The sequence below is a fragment of the Megalobrama amblycephala genome, linkage group LG13 (genome assembly GCF_018812025.1).
Source record: "Megalobrama amblycephala isolate DHTTF-2021 linkage group LG13, ASM1881202v1, whole genome shotgun sequence".
Lineage (NCBI taxonomy): Eukaryota > Metazoa > Chordata > Actinopteri > Cypriniformes > Xenocyprididae > Megalobrama > Megalobrama amblycephala.
Window position 1 is genome coordinate 38,204,205 of NC_063056.1, and position 19,714 is coordinate 38,223,918.

General features: G+C 36.1%; 1 protein-coding gene across 3 annotated transcripts in view; it reads right to left on the reverse strand.

Annotated features, from left to right (window-relative positions):
- Window positions 1-15,995, reverse strand: part of zgc:158766 (uncharacterized protein LOC100009641 homolog) — a 58,993-nt gene extending 42,998 nt beyond the window's left edge. The window contains exons 1-3 of one of the 3 annotated variants that reach the window (XM_048152159.1): window positions 15,597-15,995; window positions 6,235-6,432; window positions 1,054-2,173 (exon numbers count right to left, since the gene is read on the reverse strand). In XM_048152159.1, coding sequence (XP_048008116.1) covers window positions 1,054-2,173; window positions 6,235-6,432; window positions 15,597-15,647 — 1,369 coding nt within the window. In that variant the 5' untranslated portion in view covers window positions 15,648-15,995. The remainder of the gene's footprint in view (window positions 1-1,053; window positions 2,174-6,234; window positions 6,433-15,596) is intronic. The other 2 variants (XM_048152160.1, XM_048152161.1) reach the window with 2 other exon arrangements.
- Between the last annotated feature and the right edge of the window lie 3,719 nt (window positions 15,996-19,714).

Genomic DNA, 19,714 nt, shown 5'->3' on the forward strand with positions numbered 1-19,714 from the left:
TGCTCAAAAACAATAACAAAATTCGTATTTAGAAGATATAAGTGTTCAAAACTTACAGTCTTTCACTTCCACCAAAATGGATCAATGATTTTGATGACATCACTCTGCACTTCAAATTCTCATCAGATTTTCTGTCCAATCAAATGCTCTCTAAAATCTAAAGCATCCCGCCCCCTACATTATAAATAGACGCTGAAGCTGCGGCTGAAATCGGTCACTTGTTCATACATTTACTATTTTCTACATGGTGCAGTGCACTATATAGGGCATAGGAAAGATTAAGTCAGTGTAAATATGCTTTCCATTGAGGCAAATGAAGTCTGGTTTCATGTTAGTGTCACGTGAACTGCCGCAGCGCACACAGTCTGCTCCGGTCCAGAGACGCGATAGCACAAAGTGGATGATATGTGCGAGTCAGCTCAGATCACAAAACATATCGAACCCATTTGAATTCTGCACAGAATGCTGTATTTCAAAAGCGATATGGAGATTAGGAGGAGAAACATTTAGAGATTAGAAGGAAATTGAGGCTTTACCAAGTTCAACAGCTCTGGCCGAGATGTGATATAAACTAAACGCTATTGGCTATTTTAAAAAAAGGGGAGGAGTTGCTCGATATGTCCTGCCCTTTCTTCCTGTTTCAGTGGAAATTATGTCAACACGTTGAATAATGCTGCTCGTTCCAAGGCACTTCAGTGGGTCTTTAATAATGTTCTCAAAACGTTAACATAAAAACATTATTTAATGTTTTTAAATGGTACTACTTTTTTTCCGAATGTTCAGAGAATATTCAAAAGTAATGTTCCCATAATGTTTGCATAACCAAGAAAAACATTTAAAAAACTGAATGCTTCGAATGTTCAGCGATGGGTTCTCAGCGGTGTCAAAATAAAAGTCCCGCTTCTGAAACAGTTTGGCTCACAAGTTGGCCCAAATTATGCAGATAATTAAAAATTGCCAAATATCATCCGATAACTTAGGCTTTGGTGATATATTGGTTGACCACTAGTTAAGACATTGTTTTGTATAAAAGAGTTGACAATAAGTTTTTACCTGAGTTCTCTTTGTTGCTCCGTTTCTCAATGCCAGGAAAGGCCGCCTCCAAGTCCAGTTTTCCGAAACGGAATGTATAACCATTCATAAGTTTCTTGGGAAGGCTGCTGCCAGAGCCGCCGGAGGATGAGCGCGCCCGGTGGCCTTTAACCTGCAAGGCCTTATTGGTACGTTCAAGAGATTTGGAGCGTCTCTCCTCCGGACTGAGCTCAGCGTTCTTGGATGGATTTATGGCGGGAGAACCGTTGCGAGGTTCATCTCCTCCCAGCCATCCACGGGCACAGATCCTCCGTGGGATGGGCTCCTTCGGAACGGAGCCGGAAGTCGACTCCGTTCCCTCCTCCAGAATGGATTCAGAGCTGGAGCCGATGTTCATGGGGTTCTGCAGTGCCTCCATGTAGGACTTGCGGAAAAGCCGGCGTGACTCGAAGGTTGTCGAGTCTCTAGGGTGACGCTTGCGAAGGCCGGGATTACTAAGGTCTGTGCTGAATGAGAGCATTTTGTGGCCGATTCTACCTCGGATGAATCCTTGATCCGGGCTGGGACTCTTTTGCGAGGGCGAATCCTCTGAGCGCAGGGAGCCGATGCCCATATCCGTGAGGCTGCGACTGAGAACGGGCTCCGATACGGTGGACTCGCCGCCCAGAGAGTCTCGTGAACTGAGCGTTCCCGTGGATCCGTGTGTGCTGCATGTGCTGAGCTGACCGCGCAGGGTCGTGCCACCGCTCCGCGCCTGCATGATTGCGTCGGCGGTGCTGGTCACAAACAAAGGATTCACCACGTTTTTCCAGGGTGTGCGATAAACCACGGCACCAGTGCTGAGGAGGCAGTTCTGGAGAGGCTGCAAGTTGCGCTCACTCGTTACATTCTGCAGGAAGTCCGGTGTAAAAATGCTGCCGTACATGCTCTCGGCCACAGGGATCTCTGCGATGGCTTGCCCGCTCCCTGACAGGCATTTTATGACCAGTTTGGCAGCCTTGCGGCCTAAAGGAACCACCTGCAGGTAGAAATCTCCCTGCCGCAGACGTACTTTATGCAGCGGTGCGAGTTGCAGAACCACCTTCTCATGTAAACAGAGCGGCCATCCCTCGTGGTACAGCAACAGGCCTTTGAATCGCAGCTGTGCAAAATAAAAAGGACAAATTAATCAGATTTAATAGTGCTTTCCTCGCATGTATAAGCAATAACTTTTAGTTATTTGCAGTTTGCAATCAAGGGTTAGTTGACCCAAAAATGAAAACTATCCGCTCTCTCTCAAGCCATCCTAGGTGTATATGATGTATATCTTCTTTCAGTGAAACACAATTGGGAACTATATTAAAAAATATTCTGGCTCTTCCAAGCTTTTTAATGGGATGATGAACGGGGAACAAGATTTTGAAGCCCAAAAAAGCACATCCATCCATCCATCATAAAAGTAATCCATACAGCTCCAGTGGGTTAATAAAGGCCTTCTGAAGCAATGTGAAAAGCAATGTGTGTTTTTTTTTAAAGAAAATATTCATATTTATAACTTTATAGACAATAATCACTAGCTTCCGGTAACGTTCGTCCGTGCATTCATGAGAGAATTGAGTTCCAGCGTATGACGTAGGATGTAGGAGTAGCGTAAGTTTAGGTAAGAGTAGACCACTCTCGCGATTCAAACAGCTAGGGCTGTTTGACTCAAGCTCCTCCGACATTTCTCATTTTAGACTTCTAATTCGTGACTAGTGTTTTGTTTTGCTCTATCCTCTGCGTTTCTATGTTCGTCAATACGTCATGCGTCAGGTCAAAGTTTGAATCGACTTGCATACAGAAGCCAGTGATTCTAGTTTATAAAGTTATAAATATGGATATTTTTCTTACAAAAACGCATCGCTTTGCTTCAGAAGGCCTTTATTAACACCCTGGAGCCATATGGATTACTTCTATGATGGATGGATGAGCTTTTTTGGGCTTCAAAATCTCGGCTACTATTCACTTCCATTATAAAGCTTGGAAAAGCCAGGATATTTTTTAATACATCTCCGATTGTGTTCGTTTGAAAGAAGAAAGTCATATACACCTACTTTAGGATGGCTTGAGGGTGAGTAAATCATAGGATAATTTTCATTTTTGGGTGATCTGACCCAAAAACTTTTAGTACAAAAATGCACTGAACTAAAACATAATGCAATTAGAAAATACTGAAAAGTGTAATTTCTGCATCACCCAACAGAACTGAAAAATTATGACTATTATAGAACATAAAATAGAAGGTGGCGTACTTATATTTTTTCTTCAATTTCTCACATATTTTAGCAATCAGAGCTCAATCTGGCATATTATCGCCATTATTTTTTTATTTTTAGTTTGAATTAAAACTAAAAGTAAAACTATTAAAAACACATCTCTTGAAATAAAATAAATTAAATAAACTGAAATAAAAAGTATAAAACTAGTTAACAAGGCAACATTTATCATATATATATATAATATATATATATAATATATACATATATATAACTAATATATATATATATATATATATATATATATATATATATATATATATATATATATATATATATATATATATATATATATATATATATTAGTTACTTAACTATCAATGTTAACTTGTTATACCAAAATAACTAAAAGTAAAACTGAAATAAAATGAATAAAAACTATATATACATATTTTTTAAAGAACTACTAAATATGACAAAAACACAAAAAAATCACTAAAACTTTGATGAAAAATATAAATAACAATTAATAATTAATCATTTATGTAATGAAAACAGTGAACAGCAGAATTTTAATAGAAAAAAATATAATATAAAATTCTTTTCAAGGACTGATTCAGTGAATTTGCTTATTTATGTATTTATTAATATGATGTAATATTTATTTGTTTATTTAAATGGTAAAATCTGTATTTTTTTGGTGAACAAACAAACCAATTCACTACAATGAATCAAACTTCAAAATCCTTTTTATGAGAGATTTCGGCACAAGCAATACTGCGGGAAAAAGGAATTTGTCATGATACATCTCTACTGATTAAAAAAAGGGCTACCACTGTAATGCTACTGAAAACCAGGTAATTTAGTAGAGTTGTTAGTTACTCCCTGACATTGCTGATGCTGATAGTGATGATGCAGCAGGAACATGTAAGCTTCAACACGCTGTGACTCTCTCAAAGATCATGGCCGAGTTAAATGAGCCCGCTGAGAGCCCTCGACTCAGAGTAATAATTAATACAGGAGCATAAGGTTTCAGGTATGTGCTCACACAGCGCTAACCTGCAGAAATACAAAGCCTCCCTGAGCAAGTCTTTCATTTCAGCCTGATCCTCTTTGCCAAGTTCACCCCAGTGAGCTCACAACACTCTCTGTTTGGGCTGTTTTTCAGAGCAGTACTGAACCCTCTTTCAGCCTGAAGCATTCATCCTCCCTCTCATGTTCCCACTCTCGCAAGATTTCTCTCTGAGAGAATTTAAATGGATTGAACATGTTTAGCTGCAGCGCTACTGATTTCAACAACAATATCTGTAGTGGAGAGGAGACTGTCAGCAGTTAAATAATCAGGGAATGAATGACTAGCCTGTTAATGCACAAATATCGAGTTTAAAGACTGCATGATGCATGACAAATGTCTATGCTGGCCCAATAAGTAAAACGAAGAAAAAACAACAAATAATAATAAAATCTAATATATATATATATATATATATATATATATATATATATATATATATATATATATATATATATATATGAAAACAGTTGCAGTACAATTTTTTTTCAGGATTCTTTGATGAATAGAAAGTTCAAAAGAACAGCATTTTTTGAAATAGAAATCTTTTGTAACATACTGTACACTACCGTTCAAAAGTTTTATTTTTTGGAAAGAAATGAATACTTTTATTCAGCAAGGGTGCATTAATTTGATCAAAAGTGACAGTAAAGACATTCATAATGTTACAAAACTTTCTTTTTCAGATAAATGCTGTTCTTTTGAACTTTCTATTCATCAAAAAAATCCTGAACAAAAACTGTTTTCAACATTGATAATAAGAATAAATGTTTCTTGAGCAACAAATCATCATATTATAATGATTTCTGAAGGGTCATGTGACACTGAAGACTGGAGTAATGATGCTGAAAATTCAGCTTTGATCACAGGAATAAATTACAGCTTAAAATATATTCATATAGAAAACAGTTCTTTTAAATTGTAATAATATATCACAATATTACAGTTTTTACTGTCTTTTTGATCAAATAAATTAAGCCTTAATGAGCAGAAGAGACTTCTTTCAAAAACATTAAAAAATCATACTGATCCCAAACTTTTGAATGCCAGTCTCTATATAAACAATATCTATATTGTAAATATCTATATTTATAAATATTTATTAATAAAGCAAATACTGTGTGAACCTCCCCTAAGTGGCTTTGTATAAATAAGTTTCTTATTAAAAATGTTTAAAATATTATGTAACAGCACAGGCAATGTTAGGGGAAATTTACTTCTAAAAGTAAATCATTACAATATTGCATTACTCCCTAAAAACAGTAACTAACTGTATTATTTTTTACTGGAAAGTAATGCTTTACATTACTTTTGAGTTACTTTTCCTTATCTGGGATGGGTTTGCTTGTTTTTTTTTGTTTGTTTTTTTAATAAAAAAAGTTTTGGCAAATGTAAAGGCCTTTTCACACCTAATTGACAAAGACATTGGTTAATAAAGTGAGATTAAATACATAAAGTATACTTGTATTATTTAGCATGTTTCATTATTGCAGTTTTGTATAATATTGCATATATAAGTTTGCATTTTACAGTTTTTATTTATTTTGAGGAATACTGATCTGTTTTTATGCGATGAGTAAATGTGAGATGAATAAATGCATGTTCACATTTAGTCTAGAACTACAATAACCATCATGTCTACACACAACGCTGCGTGACTTCTCTCAACATGGGGATAGGAGAGCTTTCCGTCAATACAGTGAGTGAGTGGGAGAGTAACTCAGATATTTTGTTGTAAATATAAAAGTAATATGTTACTTTACTCGTTACTTGAAAAAAGTAATCTGATTACTTGTAATGCGTTACCCCCAACACTGTTAGCAGGTATTACGTTTTTCACCCAGTGTTTTCTTTTACTTCTGTTAAAATGCATCTTATGAAACTCCCAGTACTCACACAGGCCTCCTGCTTTATTATCTGCAGGATTCTTTTGGTGGGCAGCAGGAAGTCAATGAAACAGCGCAGGCCGTCGCCGCGGTACTGTCTCTCCACCACACTGAAGAGCTGCCACAGCACGGTCGCCGCGCTCGCGCTGAACGGAGGGTACAGTGCAGAGAGCGTACTCTGAATGCAGTGGTCCAACGACTCTGAGTCCTGCAACAAATCACACATTGACAGAGTCATTAAACATTTAGGACACATGTTTCTGGATTTATAGACCGAATCAAACCAAAATATTGTGATGGAGTAAACAATGTCAGCATGTTGTTTTTGGTTTGGTTAGTGAGACTGTTGGGGTTTCTGACCCATAGTGGTCGCAAGTTCAATTCCACAGTTCCCAGTCACAAACACATACAGCAGGATGTCAGGAGGTCGCGGGACACTGATGAGACAGGAAACACCTGTCAATGTAACGTCACAGACTGGACAATAACAGGCAGGATGGAAAATCCTGTCCCTAATGGAGCACTACATGATATCTGTGAAGTAAAGGACTTTCCAGATGGATATGATTCACACTATCCTCCTAGACTAACAAAACCGTGACCTGGGACAGTCAACTTGAGGTTAAATGGGCAGGGTAGTGGACAAAATGAAAATGAGTGTGTTTGAGTCAGGGGTGTTAAAGTTATAACTAAAATAAAAAAAACATTAAAACACATTTTCGTTAGCTAAAATAATTATAAAACGTATTTTATTTTAACTAGGGATGCAACGATTAATCGTGATTAATCGTTTGCAAAATAAAAGTCTGTGTTTACGTAATATATATGTGTTCTGTGTATAATAATTATGTATATATAAATACACACACTTTCATGTATATATTTAAGAAAAATGTTATATTTATATATAAAATATTTAGGTTTATATGTAATATAAAATATATATAAATATATATATTTATAATACATGCATATATTTCTAAACTTTATACCTGTATGTGTGTGTATTTATATATACATAATTATTATACACAGAACACACATATATATATTACGTAAACACAGACTTTTATTTTGCAAACGATTAATCGCGATTAATCTTTGCAGCCCTAATTTTAACATTTCTCATTTTAATTTAGCTTAACTTCATGTGCTAAAATAACTAAAACTGTAATAAACATTTATGTTTAATATATATATATATATATATATATTAAAAAAATAAAAACTAATAATAATGACAAAAACAACAAATCTACTAAAACTATATATGAAATTAAGTTTACAAAAATGTATGTAATTTATTTGTGTATAATTTATAATTAAATAAATAATCTTTATTTATAAATAAACTACATATACATATCTGTGTGTAATTTATATATATGTGTATATATATATATAGTAAATAACTAAAGGATAACTTAAAAGTAAATAAAAACTAAATAGACAATAAAATATATATTATATAATATTACACATATACGCATAAATATACTGTATATAATTAATTTATCATTTAAAGTATAAATTAAAATTAATAATATATATTTAGAGAGAGAAAGAGAGAGAGAATATATATTTTGTAAAATAACTAAAAATAAAACAAAACTGAATAAAAACTATATAAATATATATAAAAATGATATAAAACTATATATTAAAAAAACAACTACTAAAAATTGCAAAAACACGCAACAAAATTACAAAAACATGAACTAAAATGACAATGAAAATGGAAAATATTACTAAAATAATAAGCTATTAATAATAAAAACTATAATAGTATCTTAATGATACTAAAATAACACTTGGGTGCAAGACTACAAAAACTGGATCAGACATCATGACAGGGGAAAAGCCCAGGAAAAATCCCCGGCAAAGTAACCAAAAGCTCTCACTTTAACTTTCCCTGTTTGTTCTGCTCTGTTGGCCCTGTATTAGACAATGACAATGTGTCGTCCACATGCCGTGACTCCTCCACAGGGCGGCCATTGTTTCATCCCTCCTGCAGAAAGTTTTTCTTGACGCTCTAGGAAACTAAATCACTCTCCCACATTAGCGGCACTGCGGCTCACAGAGCTCCAGAAATAATCACAGTGCGCTGAAACTGCAGGGAAGAGTAGAACCGCATTTTAAAGGAAAGGCTAACAATGGGAGGAAAGGCAACATGATTTCTAACATCGTTCAATGGTACTTTTTTAGGTAATTGTGGCAGGCTACAAAATACTGCCTTGGGCAGGACAGGATTATAGACTGGTCCAGTGGGACCAGTGCCTCGGGCCTCGGACTGCCAGGAGCCTCCAAAGCCTCGGGCCATGTGACCTAAGACTGTCAAAATAAACTGAACCAAAGGGCCCTTTCATCATATATATATATATATATATATATATATACACACATAAATACAGACTACCAACTACTACTTAATCATGCTAGCTGAGCAACTGACTGAGCGATTACATGAGACATGATACATTTTGGTGGTACTGTACAGTTGTACTTATCAACATACCTTCTGATGTTCATTCATGTTTATTTGGTGCTATAACTAGTAGTAAAGCGGAAAAGATGATCAGTTCATGTGCCGCTTGAACTGAGGCACTACAGTCATCTGTCATGCAACATTAAAGAGCACAAAAATTGTATTTCCTAATAAAATTGACAGAATTTGGGTGTGTTCACACTTGGTTCGATTAAAACAAACTCTCGTGCGAGTGTGAACACTGCCATCTGAACCCTGGTGACCACAAAGATGGGTCTCTGTCCGCTTCCAAATGAACTCTGGTGCGGTTTGAATGAAATATGAATGCAACTTGGACCAAAGACATGTAAACGAACCAAAAACAGGACATGATTTCACAAGATGAGACCCTAAAAAGGACAGAATGCTAAAGCATACCTGTTTTTTTTTTTGTCATAGTCATGTTGCCCGTTACAGTTCGGTACAGGCATCAGAACCGTGTCTCATGGCAGCAGATCTTCGTTTGTGTGTGATGGAGGGATTCCTGACGCTGTTTTGACTCCTTTACACATTTTATAAGCTCTTCACGAATTCTCAGCTGGTCACAATACCATCATATGTAGGCTACACACAAACTACGAGCGCATTTATCCCAGAACACAGCATTGTTTTGGATGTTCGCCAAGTTCTGTCACGAAATATACGTCATAAAAGCCGACCAATTTAGGTTGTGAATGTATCACTATGCCTTTAGGTTCGGTATCTTTAGGTTCAGTGTTAAAAATGCCAATGGGAACGCTAAATGGACAAGAACTATATGTTTTTTATTGTTTTTGTTGGTCCGGACTAGGGCTTCCCCCTTAATAGTCGACTAATCTCTAGTTGACTAGAAGAGGCTAAGTCAACCGAAATTGGTATTAGTCAGTTAGTCGCAGAAAAAAAAAAAAAACTTCACAGGAAGTGGCGAAGTCACGCAGTCTGTGACGGACAGATCGTTAACGGCAGGAAATCCAAACATTCGCCTATCATTCATCATTGTAAGTAGTAGCAACTTTACAAGTTCGCTCACGCTAACGTTAACCTAGATAAACATGCACTATTATTTGGAGCATATCCAAATAAGTGTTTGTGTGGAGAGTGGCTTACTGTGTGACACGGAGGCGCCAGTGCGATCACTTGCATTTAACTTAAAATATTGCATAATTTTTGGTCATACAGATACAAATAATCAGAAATTCGAAACTGTAAATGGTTTGCTTTTATTTCTGTAAACTCACAACAACACCAAAACGTTGTGCTTTTGTAAAATAATGAAAACAAAGAGGATGCGCTTTCTGCCGTCTCGGTCTCAAGTGAACTTGAGCACGTCACAAAAATGAACCGAAACTCAGCATATACTTACAGACATGAGAAATACATCTATGTAAAGCTTGAAATGTCTTTTAAATGAAACAATTCAAATATAAAACAAATATTTCTAAGATTATGTTATGAAACGTGCATATGCGCGTGTCCACTACTGCGGAGATGATGAGTCAGCATCGTCGACTTCATCTCTGCAGCCGAAAACACACAAAACACTGGTTTATCAACAAATTATAAAAATATTCAGATCGTCTCCTTCTGTTTTTTTTTCATGCCACATTCATAATCATTACTTTTGCCGGTGTGTTGTGGCAGGCTTTATGTGTGCGCTTGAACTCTGATTAGGCAATGTATAGACGATTAAAGGCTCATTATTATGATTTATAAGCTTTATTAATACAATGTGATTAGTCGACTAATTTAATCGATTAGTCAACTAATCGCTTAAATGTACTATTAGTTGACTAAAAAATTCTTTAGTCGAGGGCAGCCCTAGTTCGGACCAAACGAACCAAACTACAAGTGTGAACACACTCTAAAACTTTGTTTCATGTCAAAAGTAACAAAGCACAAATGATTGCGATTACTGGATGACAGGCGTGCAACAAATAAAGTTTTGTTCACGCATCAATTGAAAAATATCACAGACTAACTTTTTTGTTTATTTTAACTTCCTGTGGGGCATTCAAAAATGAATAAATGGGGTTCAAACCCCCTCAAAGAGTCACTAGTGGAGTCTGAAGCCTGGCTTTGGTTTGAAGATCTTTTGAACAAGATGTTTGAACCCGCAAACTGTATTCAGGATGCCCTGCATATCAGTATCAGTGCGCCCCCACCCAAAACACCACTTTTAAAGTCTGAGAAGACTAAACATATGGCAAGAGCACAGCACTGGACGGAGGACTTCAAGAGAGGTGGAGATAAGTGAGGCTTTGAAGATGAAAGATAAATAAGACTGGGCAGAAGGAGAGCTTCTGACGCATTTCCATAACCTTGAAAAAGTTATTTCACCTGGCTGAAGCCAGTAAAAGAGCTTTTAATAGCAGCCAAAGCACAAGTGTGGGCTTGGAGGAAGCGTAGATGTGTGTGGTATCTGGAGCAGGAGCGGGACGCTGAGGAATCCGCCCTCTTTGATGGTGTTTATGGTAGACGGTGGAGGTGCTGGATGAGAACTGGACCCGTAATTATATCAGCGACCAAACGACATGGATTCCAGGTGTCTCTGTTCTCTATTAAAACAGACTGACATCTGCTACAGAAGGTACAGCCACATTTTGTTTTTGTTTAGTCAAACATCTCCATTACAGCAGATTTAGGGATTTAAACTGCAACACATCATTTGCACCGTGAACATCTAAGAATCATGCAGCATTTTGTTTACTTTTTTTTTTTTTGAAGTGATCAAAGAAAAAAAGAGAAGAGAATCCCCTTGAGACAATAAGAAATTAACAAGCAACCATCCAAAATGAAAACACCATAGCAACCACCTAGAAACTCCCTAGCAACCATCCAGAACACCATAGCAACCATCTAGAAGATAACAACCATTCACATTTTCTTTGTAAAATGGAAATATATCAAGTTCCCGTGCAATTTCATTGTATGCTAATTGAATGAAATTACAAGAATTTACTATTCAACAGGGTTCCCACAACTTTTGATGAATTTCCATTTATTTGTTTTATCATTTTTCTATATATGGCGTGATGTGTAAATATCTTTATTAATTTCTTAACATTATAAAATATAATTAATAAAAAAAATACAGCAATAATAATAATAATATTTGTTTATCATTTTTATTTAATATTATTGTATTATATATATAAGGACATGTACACATTTTAATATTTAAAATATATAAAAAAATATATATAATAAATAATAAACGGCAATAATAAAATTCTATATTATTTCATTATTTATAATACATAATATATACACATTCATGATTATTGATTAAATATAAAACTATATATATATATATATATATATATATATATATATATATATATATATATATTTATTTATTTTTATTTTTTTATTTTTTTTTAAATAATACATAATAGATACACACATTTATGATTAACGATTAAATATAAAACTGATATTCACTACAGAAATAACCATGACTTTAAGATTTCATTGATTTCTATAACTTTTACAGGCCTGGAAACCACAATTTGAAGGTTTTCCCAAGACCGTGGGAACCTGAACAGACCACAAAAGATGTTGTTTTTACAAATGATTGACATCACTGGTGCCACTAATGCTCTAATAGACTCGAGGTCCACTTAACCACCTTTTACTGCAATGCAAACATACAGTAACTAAGCAGGAGCTGTGATTTGCCAAACGAAGCAGCTCTAAACGACAGCCTTCGAAGAGAGCGCTAAACAAACCATGTGTGAACTCCTGACAGTCTGACGGGAAGGGCAGCGGGCGCGTTTAGTGGGTCAGGAAGACAAAGGCCTCGCGCACCAGCTCTCCAGTGGAGCATGAAGCCACCGCGGGAGTGAAACAGGAGAGGAGCAGCGGCCACTGGGAGCGCGGCCACACACCTCCTATATGCAGGTGTCAATGCAGCATCTATAGAGCTGTCTGGTGACAAATGCATGATAATGGAGGAGGAAAAATACAATGGGTCAACAGTAGGGATTTGACGACTGAGATACGTGATGCTGAACTGGCTATTAGGAAAACCAATGTAGATCATCAGACAGCGTCCGGAACTCTTTGTGTTTCTTTATAATTCTTACAATTAAACCTGGAATTCATACAAAACGTTCAGGTGGTGCTAACAACACATATTAGGGCTTTTAATGCTGCACTTAACCCTGGGTTATCGACGTTCTAAACCATGCTTTTGGTTTCAGACTTGTAATTCAGCAGCATGTGCTCTGTTAACCCTGCATTGCGGTGACAAACGTGTACAGTGTGAAACGATGCAGTGTTATAATGTTACAAGTGGATGCTTAGCAACCGACAACCAATCACAAACCTCATATTTGGAAACAGTCATGGAAACACTGCGTGCTGTAACAGTAGTTTAAGCGTTTGAGGGGAAAATGTCAAAAGGTGAGAGAAAACATTTCTAGTGAATACAACGTTTCACTCTTACCTTTATAGTCCGTACAGTCCATTCAGTATAAACTTGATAGTACAATTGGCAATATATAATATAAGGATGCACAATTCTAGAGCCTTTATGTAAACAGGTTGTGTGCTGTGATCGTCCAAACAATGACAATGACAGAGAAAATATGCAAATAAGGATGTTAACCCAGGGTTTAGGAATGTACAGCTTATGAATACCCAGGATTCATTGTTAACCCTGGGTAAATTGTGATCAATGTGAAAAGTGAAGCAAGATAACCCAGGATTAACTATTTCAAGTGTGAAATACATACATACATCTATACATATATATATACAGTCTTTCTGTGTAATATTCAAAAAAATTATTAGGATAAAAACATCTATTATTACATAATTTTTGAAAGTAGTCTCTTCTGCTCAGCAAGACTGCATTTATTTGATCAAAAATACAGTAAGTAAAGTAAACAAAAATATTATTACAATTTAACTTAACTGATTTCTATATATATTGTAAAATGTAATTTACTCCTGAAATTTATGCATCAGTGCTCCAGTCTTCAGTGTCACATGATCCTTCAGAAATCATTCAAAGATCATTTCGTGTTATTATCAATGTTTAAAACAGTTTTAGATGCCTTCTTCTTTTCTTTTTTTTTTTTTTTTGGAAATCATGATACACTGCCATTCAAGATTTAAAAAATAAAATAAAAAGAAAGAAAGAAAGAAATATGCTTTTTTTGCAAATGCTTCTTTACTTGGCAGTAAAGACATTTATGAAATTAATAAATATTACAAAAAAAATTCTATTTAAAACAAATGCTGTTATTTTAAACTTTCTATTCATCAAAGAATCCTGGAAAAAAAAAAATCACAGTTTCCATTAAAATATGAAGCAGCACAACTGTGTTTAACATCAATAATAATAATAAATGTTTCTTGAGCAGCAAATCATCATATTAGAATGATTTCTGAAGGATCATGTGACACTGAAGACTGGAGTAACGATGCTGAAAATTCAGCTTTGATCACAGGAATAAATTACATTTTAAAATATATTCACATAGAAAACCATTATTTTAAAATGTAAACATATTTCACAATATTACTGTTTTCACTGCATTTTTGATCAAATAAATGCAGCCTTGGTAAGATGGAGAGACTATTTTTTTTAAAAACATTTAAAAAACTTAATGTTTCCAAACTTTTGTATATATATGTACATGCGCTGTATGATATTTTATATATGATTTTTTATTATTTAAAAGAATTATTTGAAATATTTCTATTCACATCTTTATATCCCATGCAATGTGTGTTTACTAATACTATTCTTATAGAAATCATATATCATTGTTTCCAAGATTGATGTGAATCCATTCCAAGGTGTATGTGTGTTAAGCTTACAACTATCAATTGCAATTATTTAAAAGTCATCAGCCGGAATGCCATAATCGTGAACTCCCTCGCTAAATCCATCAGTTTGAAAGAAGACAAGTTCTGTAAACACCGCACCTGATGTGAGTGGCAGCTGTCGAACAGGTTGACGTCTACAGATGGAATGTGCATTGACTCATGGGAGGACAAAAGCAACACGCAGCCGCTCTAAAACAGGTTCTATAGCGAATATATGAGCGATTACAGCATGACAACACAAACACACACAACAAACCCAGCATCAGAGCTCACACACACCATGAACCTGCTGTGACATGGCAAATTATCGTTTCAGAAGTAATTATGAGAGGAGTTAAAAGTGCTCTAATTGAGGGATCAATTCAAGACGCCGCTCCCATGATGTCTGGATTACTGCACAAAAGCCCAAGCCTAGTCCTAATGCCACTTATTTCCAGGCAGGCTGAGTCAAATTATGTTAAAACTGCGCTGTTAAACTAGTTCCATATAAGTTCTTCCATAAAACATGGATCTTTATATCCCTAAAAGGCCTTAAAATTAGAACTGAATTAAGTGAAAAACAACCAAAAAGTAATAATGGTAATGGTATATATCAATAAATCACCATGACATTTCCTCGTTTGTATGTCACTTTCAATAAAAGCATCTACTAAATGAATAATGGTGAATATAAATGTACCATGATACAGTCAATGCTTTCTGATCTGAGCTGAATAACGACAATATTAGCAGAATTTGACTCATATTTGATGAAGTTTGCATCATTATTTTCCTGTTTATTACTGTAAAGCGCAATAGAAATAAAGGTGACTTAACTTTTTGTAAGGAAACTAAATGCTAGAAAATACTTTCCATTCAACACCAACAGTTTTCCTCTTTGATAGGACCATCACGATCCCAATTGAAAAGTGATGAATGCTTTCTTAATTTGAAGTTTAATAACAAGAAATCATCTTCTTCAAAGCATAACAATGATACCTGTGATTTGGAGGGAGGGTGTCAGATGTAACATGCACCAGTGCAGCGCTTACCTTTATACTCAGGTAATTATCACAGCTCCGCGATTTCACTCTGGAGTGCATAGTGCTCAGTGTCCACACTCAAGATAGAAGAAAAACATAAATATGGAAAATAAATAAATAGATTTAGTTCATTAATCCAGTGTAAGTCCATGCACTGAGCGACAGGGAGCGCGTCAGGTCCGCTGCACCCATGACTACGTCTGCCGGTGTCTCTCCGCTCTAATGGGAAGTTTGAGAGAGAGAGAGAGAGAGACAGACAGCGAGCTCGGCTTCGGCCCTCCTCCCAGCTGGATAATGCATACTGATGCAATTTCCTTTAGCACTGAGAAAACACACGATCTGAGCTGCACACAAACCACAACAACACCCCCGTCCACAACTGCCCTGCAGGGGAACAAACCTTTACTACCCCCTACTTTAGAGTGGCCAAAGCCTCCCCCTCTCCTGGCTCTTTGTCCTGACAAAACAAATGGACTAGGGTTTCAGCTTATGCTGTCGCTTTTGTAAAAGAAGGAGGGGAAAAAAGAAAAAAGAAGACATCAGCATGCCATTGGTGGCTCAGGTCACTCAACTACAATAGTGCTGCTCTAAATCTTGTCAGGGAAAGTCTAATCCAAAAACTAAAGCTGACACAAACTAGAACGGTTCAAAACAAACAAACAAAACTGCTTTGGATTTCATGTAACACTTCACTTGGAGCCTTTGTATATAATGCATTTTAAAAGCAGGTTTAATGCATTAATTATGCCTTCATGGATAACTAAGTTATAATACTTATATCTATTCAATGTTACACCTTTAAAAAGTATAATGCGTTAAAACACATGACAAGCAACCAATTTCAGAAGTAATCTGCACAATTAATTATTAAAAGATACAATGCATTACAATTATATATAAAAACAAGAAATTACGTTTTTTATGGAAAACATTCCAGGATTTTTCTCCATATAGTGGACTTCAGTGGGTTGAAGGTCCAAATGTCAGTTTCAGTGCAGCTTCAAAGAGCTCTACATGATCCCAGATGAGGAATAAGGGTCTTATCTAGTGAAACAATCTGTGATTTTCTAAAAATAAAGTAAAAATTATATTCTTTTTAACCACAAATGCTCGTCTTGCACTGCTCTGCGATGAGCCACGCATTATGTAATCACGTTGGAAAGGTCACGCGTGACGTTTAAATTCGTTTCGTAACTGTTGAATCCACTATACGGAGAAAAATCCTGGAATGTTTTTCTCAAAAACCTTCATTTCTTTTCGACTGAAGAAAGAAAGACATGAACATCTTGGATGACATGATGGGGGTGAGTAAATTATCAGGAAATTTGAATTCTGAATTGAACTAATGCTTTAAAGTGGTTCAGATAACATAATTTTTTAAGTTTCTGTTGATTAAACTAATCACCTTCATTGTATTAACTCGAATTTTTAATTTCAATGAACTTAAAATTTTAAGGCAACCAGGTAACTTTAAGTTAAACCAACAATTCTTTTTTACAGTGTATGGATTCTAAAAATCCGACAAAGTTGGTCATAAGTGAGAGCTCCATTAAATCTCCTGAGCTATAAAATAAAAAAAAAATATGTCTGAAGCATTTATTAATCTTAGTCAATGTTAAAGGTGCTAAAGAGGATCTTTTCGTCGACTGAGAAACCAAAGACTGTTACTGAGTTTTTGAAATGAGCACATGCGTAAGAACAGCCCCCCTCCTTCACAGCTCATTTCGAGGGAACGCCTCCCAAAACTCGTGCACGAGTATTGGAACACGAGTGTTTACCACCGGCATTCGCTGTGTCGTGTTAGTGGATTCATTATGTCGGACTCACCGCAGGTAACTCATAATCTGCAGTTGTTACTCCTGTCTCCTGACAAAAACATTGCATGCGGCGCCTGTAGAGTGTGGAAAGTTACTGGAGCGCGCAGCCGCGCACGTCTCTCACAATGAACGTCATGGCAGTGACTGACAAGCCAGAGGGCCAATCGTTTACGCGATGATCGCCTAAACGATTGGCTGATGTTTTTAAGGCCCTACCTCGTGCACAGATGATGTATATTAATATTATTCCTTTCAGTGCACCTAATAAATGGTCTTTTATCAGTTAGTGAAGACAGTTTCAAGTAATATTGCAAAAATGTATAAAACAAAACATCCTCTGTAGCACCTTTAATCTCAGCTTTTACCGATACATTTTTAAGATCAAAAGTTGTCTGTTGGCATTAATGCACTATGAACGTGAACATTTTTTTTTAACTAACTTTAACAAAGGTTAATAAAAGCTGTCATTGTTAGTTTATGTCAGCTAATGCGTTAACAAATAAGACCTGTAAAGTGTCTTCAAAATATCTAAATCCCTAAACCAGAGTTGACACAAAATCATATGTAGGTTATCTAAATCTAGAGCCGAAACATTTTAAAGAATGAAGTCAAGGCAGTTAAGTAAATTGTTAGCAATTAAGTCAGTGGAACTTTGGATTTTGGTTTTCTTGTACACAAGCATGTTAACTGCACTTAAATTTAAATACTGAGTAAGTTAAGTCACAATCTGATTGGAAAGCAGACTAAAAAAGTGAATGAAAAAGTAAATCGTGAATATTTGCACGTTTTGCTGCGTGTGCCACACCTGAGCCGAGCGTGTGGAAAGCATGAACATGTCTGTACACTGCGATGGAATGCGTAACTCCAAACATGTCAGAGTCATCCATTACCACCCTAAACATCTGCCAGACCTGAACCACACACTGAGGAGAGAGATCATGTTAACCCATGAGAATCACATGAAATGACTCTAGGTGCACAGAGGAGCGAGTGTAGTATGGGTAATCATGTTAGGATATATTTAGAAGAGCTGAATTCCTTACACACAGCACTAGTCACAGTGACACATCTCAGAGATTTGCAAGGATTTAAGTCCAGGTTTAGCTGATCTCACAATATGTTGTGCAAATATTTGCACAGTTCATCATTATCATGTCATCTGAATCGAAATGGCCAATTTAAGCAATAGGTCACCCGCAATCTTCATGCAGCTCTTTTCCAGCCAACAACAGTTTGCAGTGACCACGTCTGAAAAACAAAAATCACCATAAAAGTCCAAATTTGACCTGTCATATGTCTTCAGAAGTCAACTGTTATGATGTACTTATGGTGTTTTTTGGAGATTTTCACATTCATGGTCACTACAAACTTCTGTTATATGAAAAAGACACATATATGTATGCATTTGGCAGATGCTTTTATCGACTTGCATTGCATTTAGGCCCTGTTTCCACAAGGTATTAAGATGCGTTTTGGACGATCAGATCACAAGTAGACGAGGGAGACATACCCGTTTACACCTGGTATTTTAATCCGTCTCTTTTGTCCACTTTCAACCACTTCTGTCCTGATTTCTTTGAGGGGAGGGTCTATGGGTGGGTAAATGTATGGGATTTTCAGATCTTTCAATCTAATGGATGAAATAAGCTTGCGCAATTTACATATGAACATGCCTGGAGAAGACGGAAAAACATATGGAGAGAAAACATGCATCTGACAACCGCAAGACCGGCTAAATGCGGTGAGTGCAAGTTAGAAATCAGGAATGGTGAAGAACATTGTGCTTGGTATGTTTTTCCTCTTCAAACCAAACAAAATTTAAAATCCGTCTGGCTAACGCACTTCCCATAATGTTAAGCCTCCTAAGTCAGTAGGAGGATAGGCGAGTATAGGTGTCTTTAATGGCTGTTCGAACACACATGAGCGTTTCCACTACGAAATCAATCCGGTCTAATGCGTTTCCAACTACCTCTGGAAGTGGTTGAAAGTAAACAAGCTCAAAACGTTTTAGACCCCATTTACACCTGTATTTAGCGTCATCCACATCCAATTATGATCCGATCGATCAAAACGCATCTTAATACCAGGTGGAAACAGGGCCTTAAAGTCTACATTTGATCAGTTCATGCATTTCCTGGGAATCAAACCCATGACCTTTCTCTAGTGTTTGAGCTAAAGGAGCGCATTAAATCTCCTTTGTGCTCCGCTTAAAAAAAGCATAAAGGTTTGAAACACCATAAGAATGATTACAAAAAAACATGGCACTAGCAATGGTTTGATTCCCAGGGAATGCACAAACTGATCAAACGT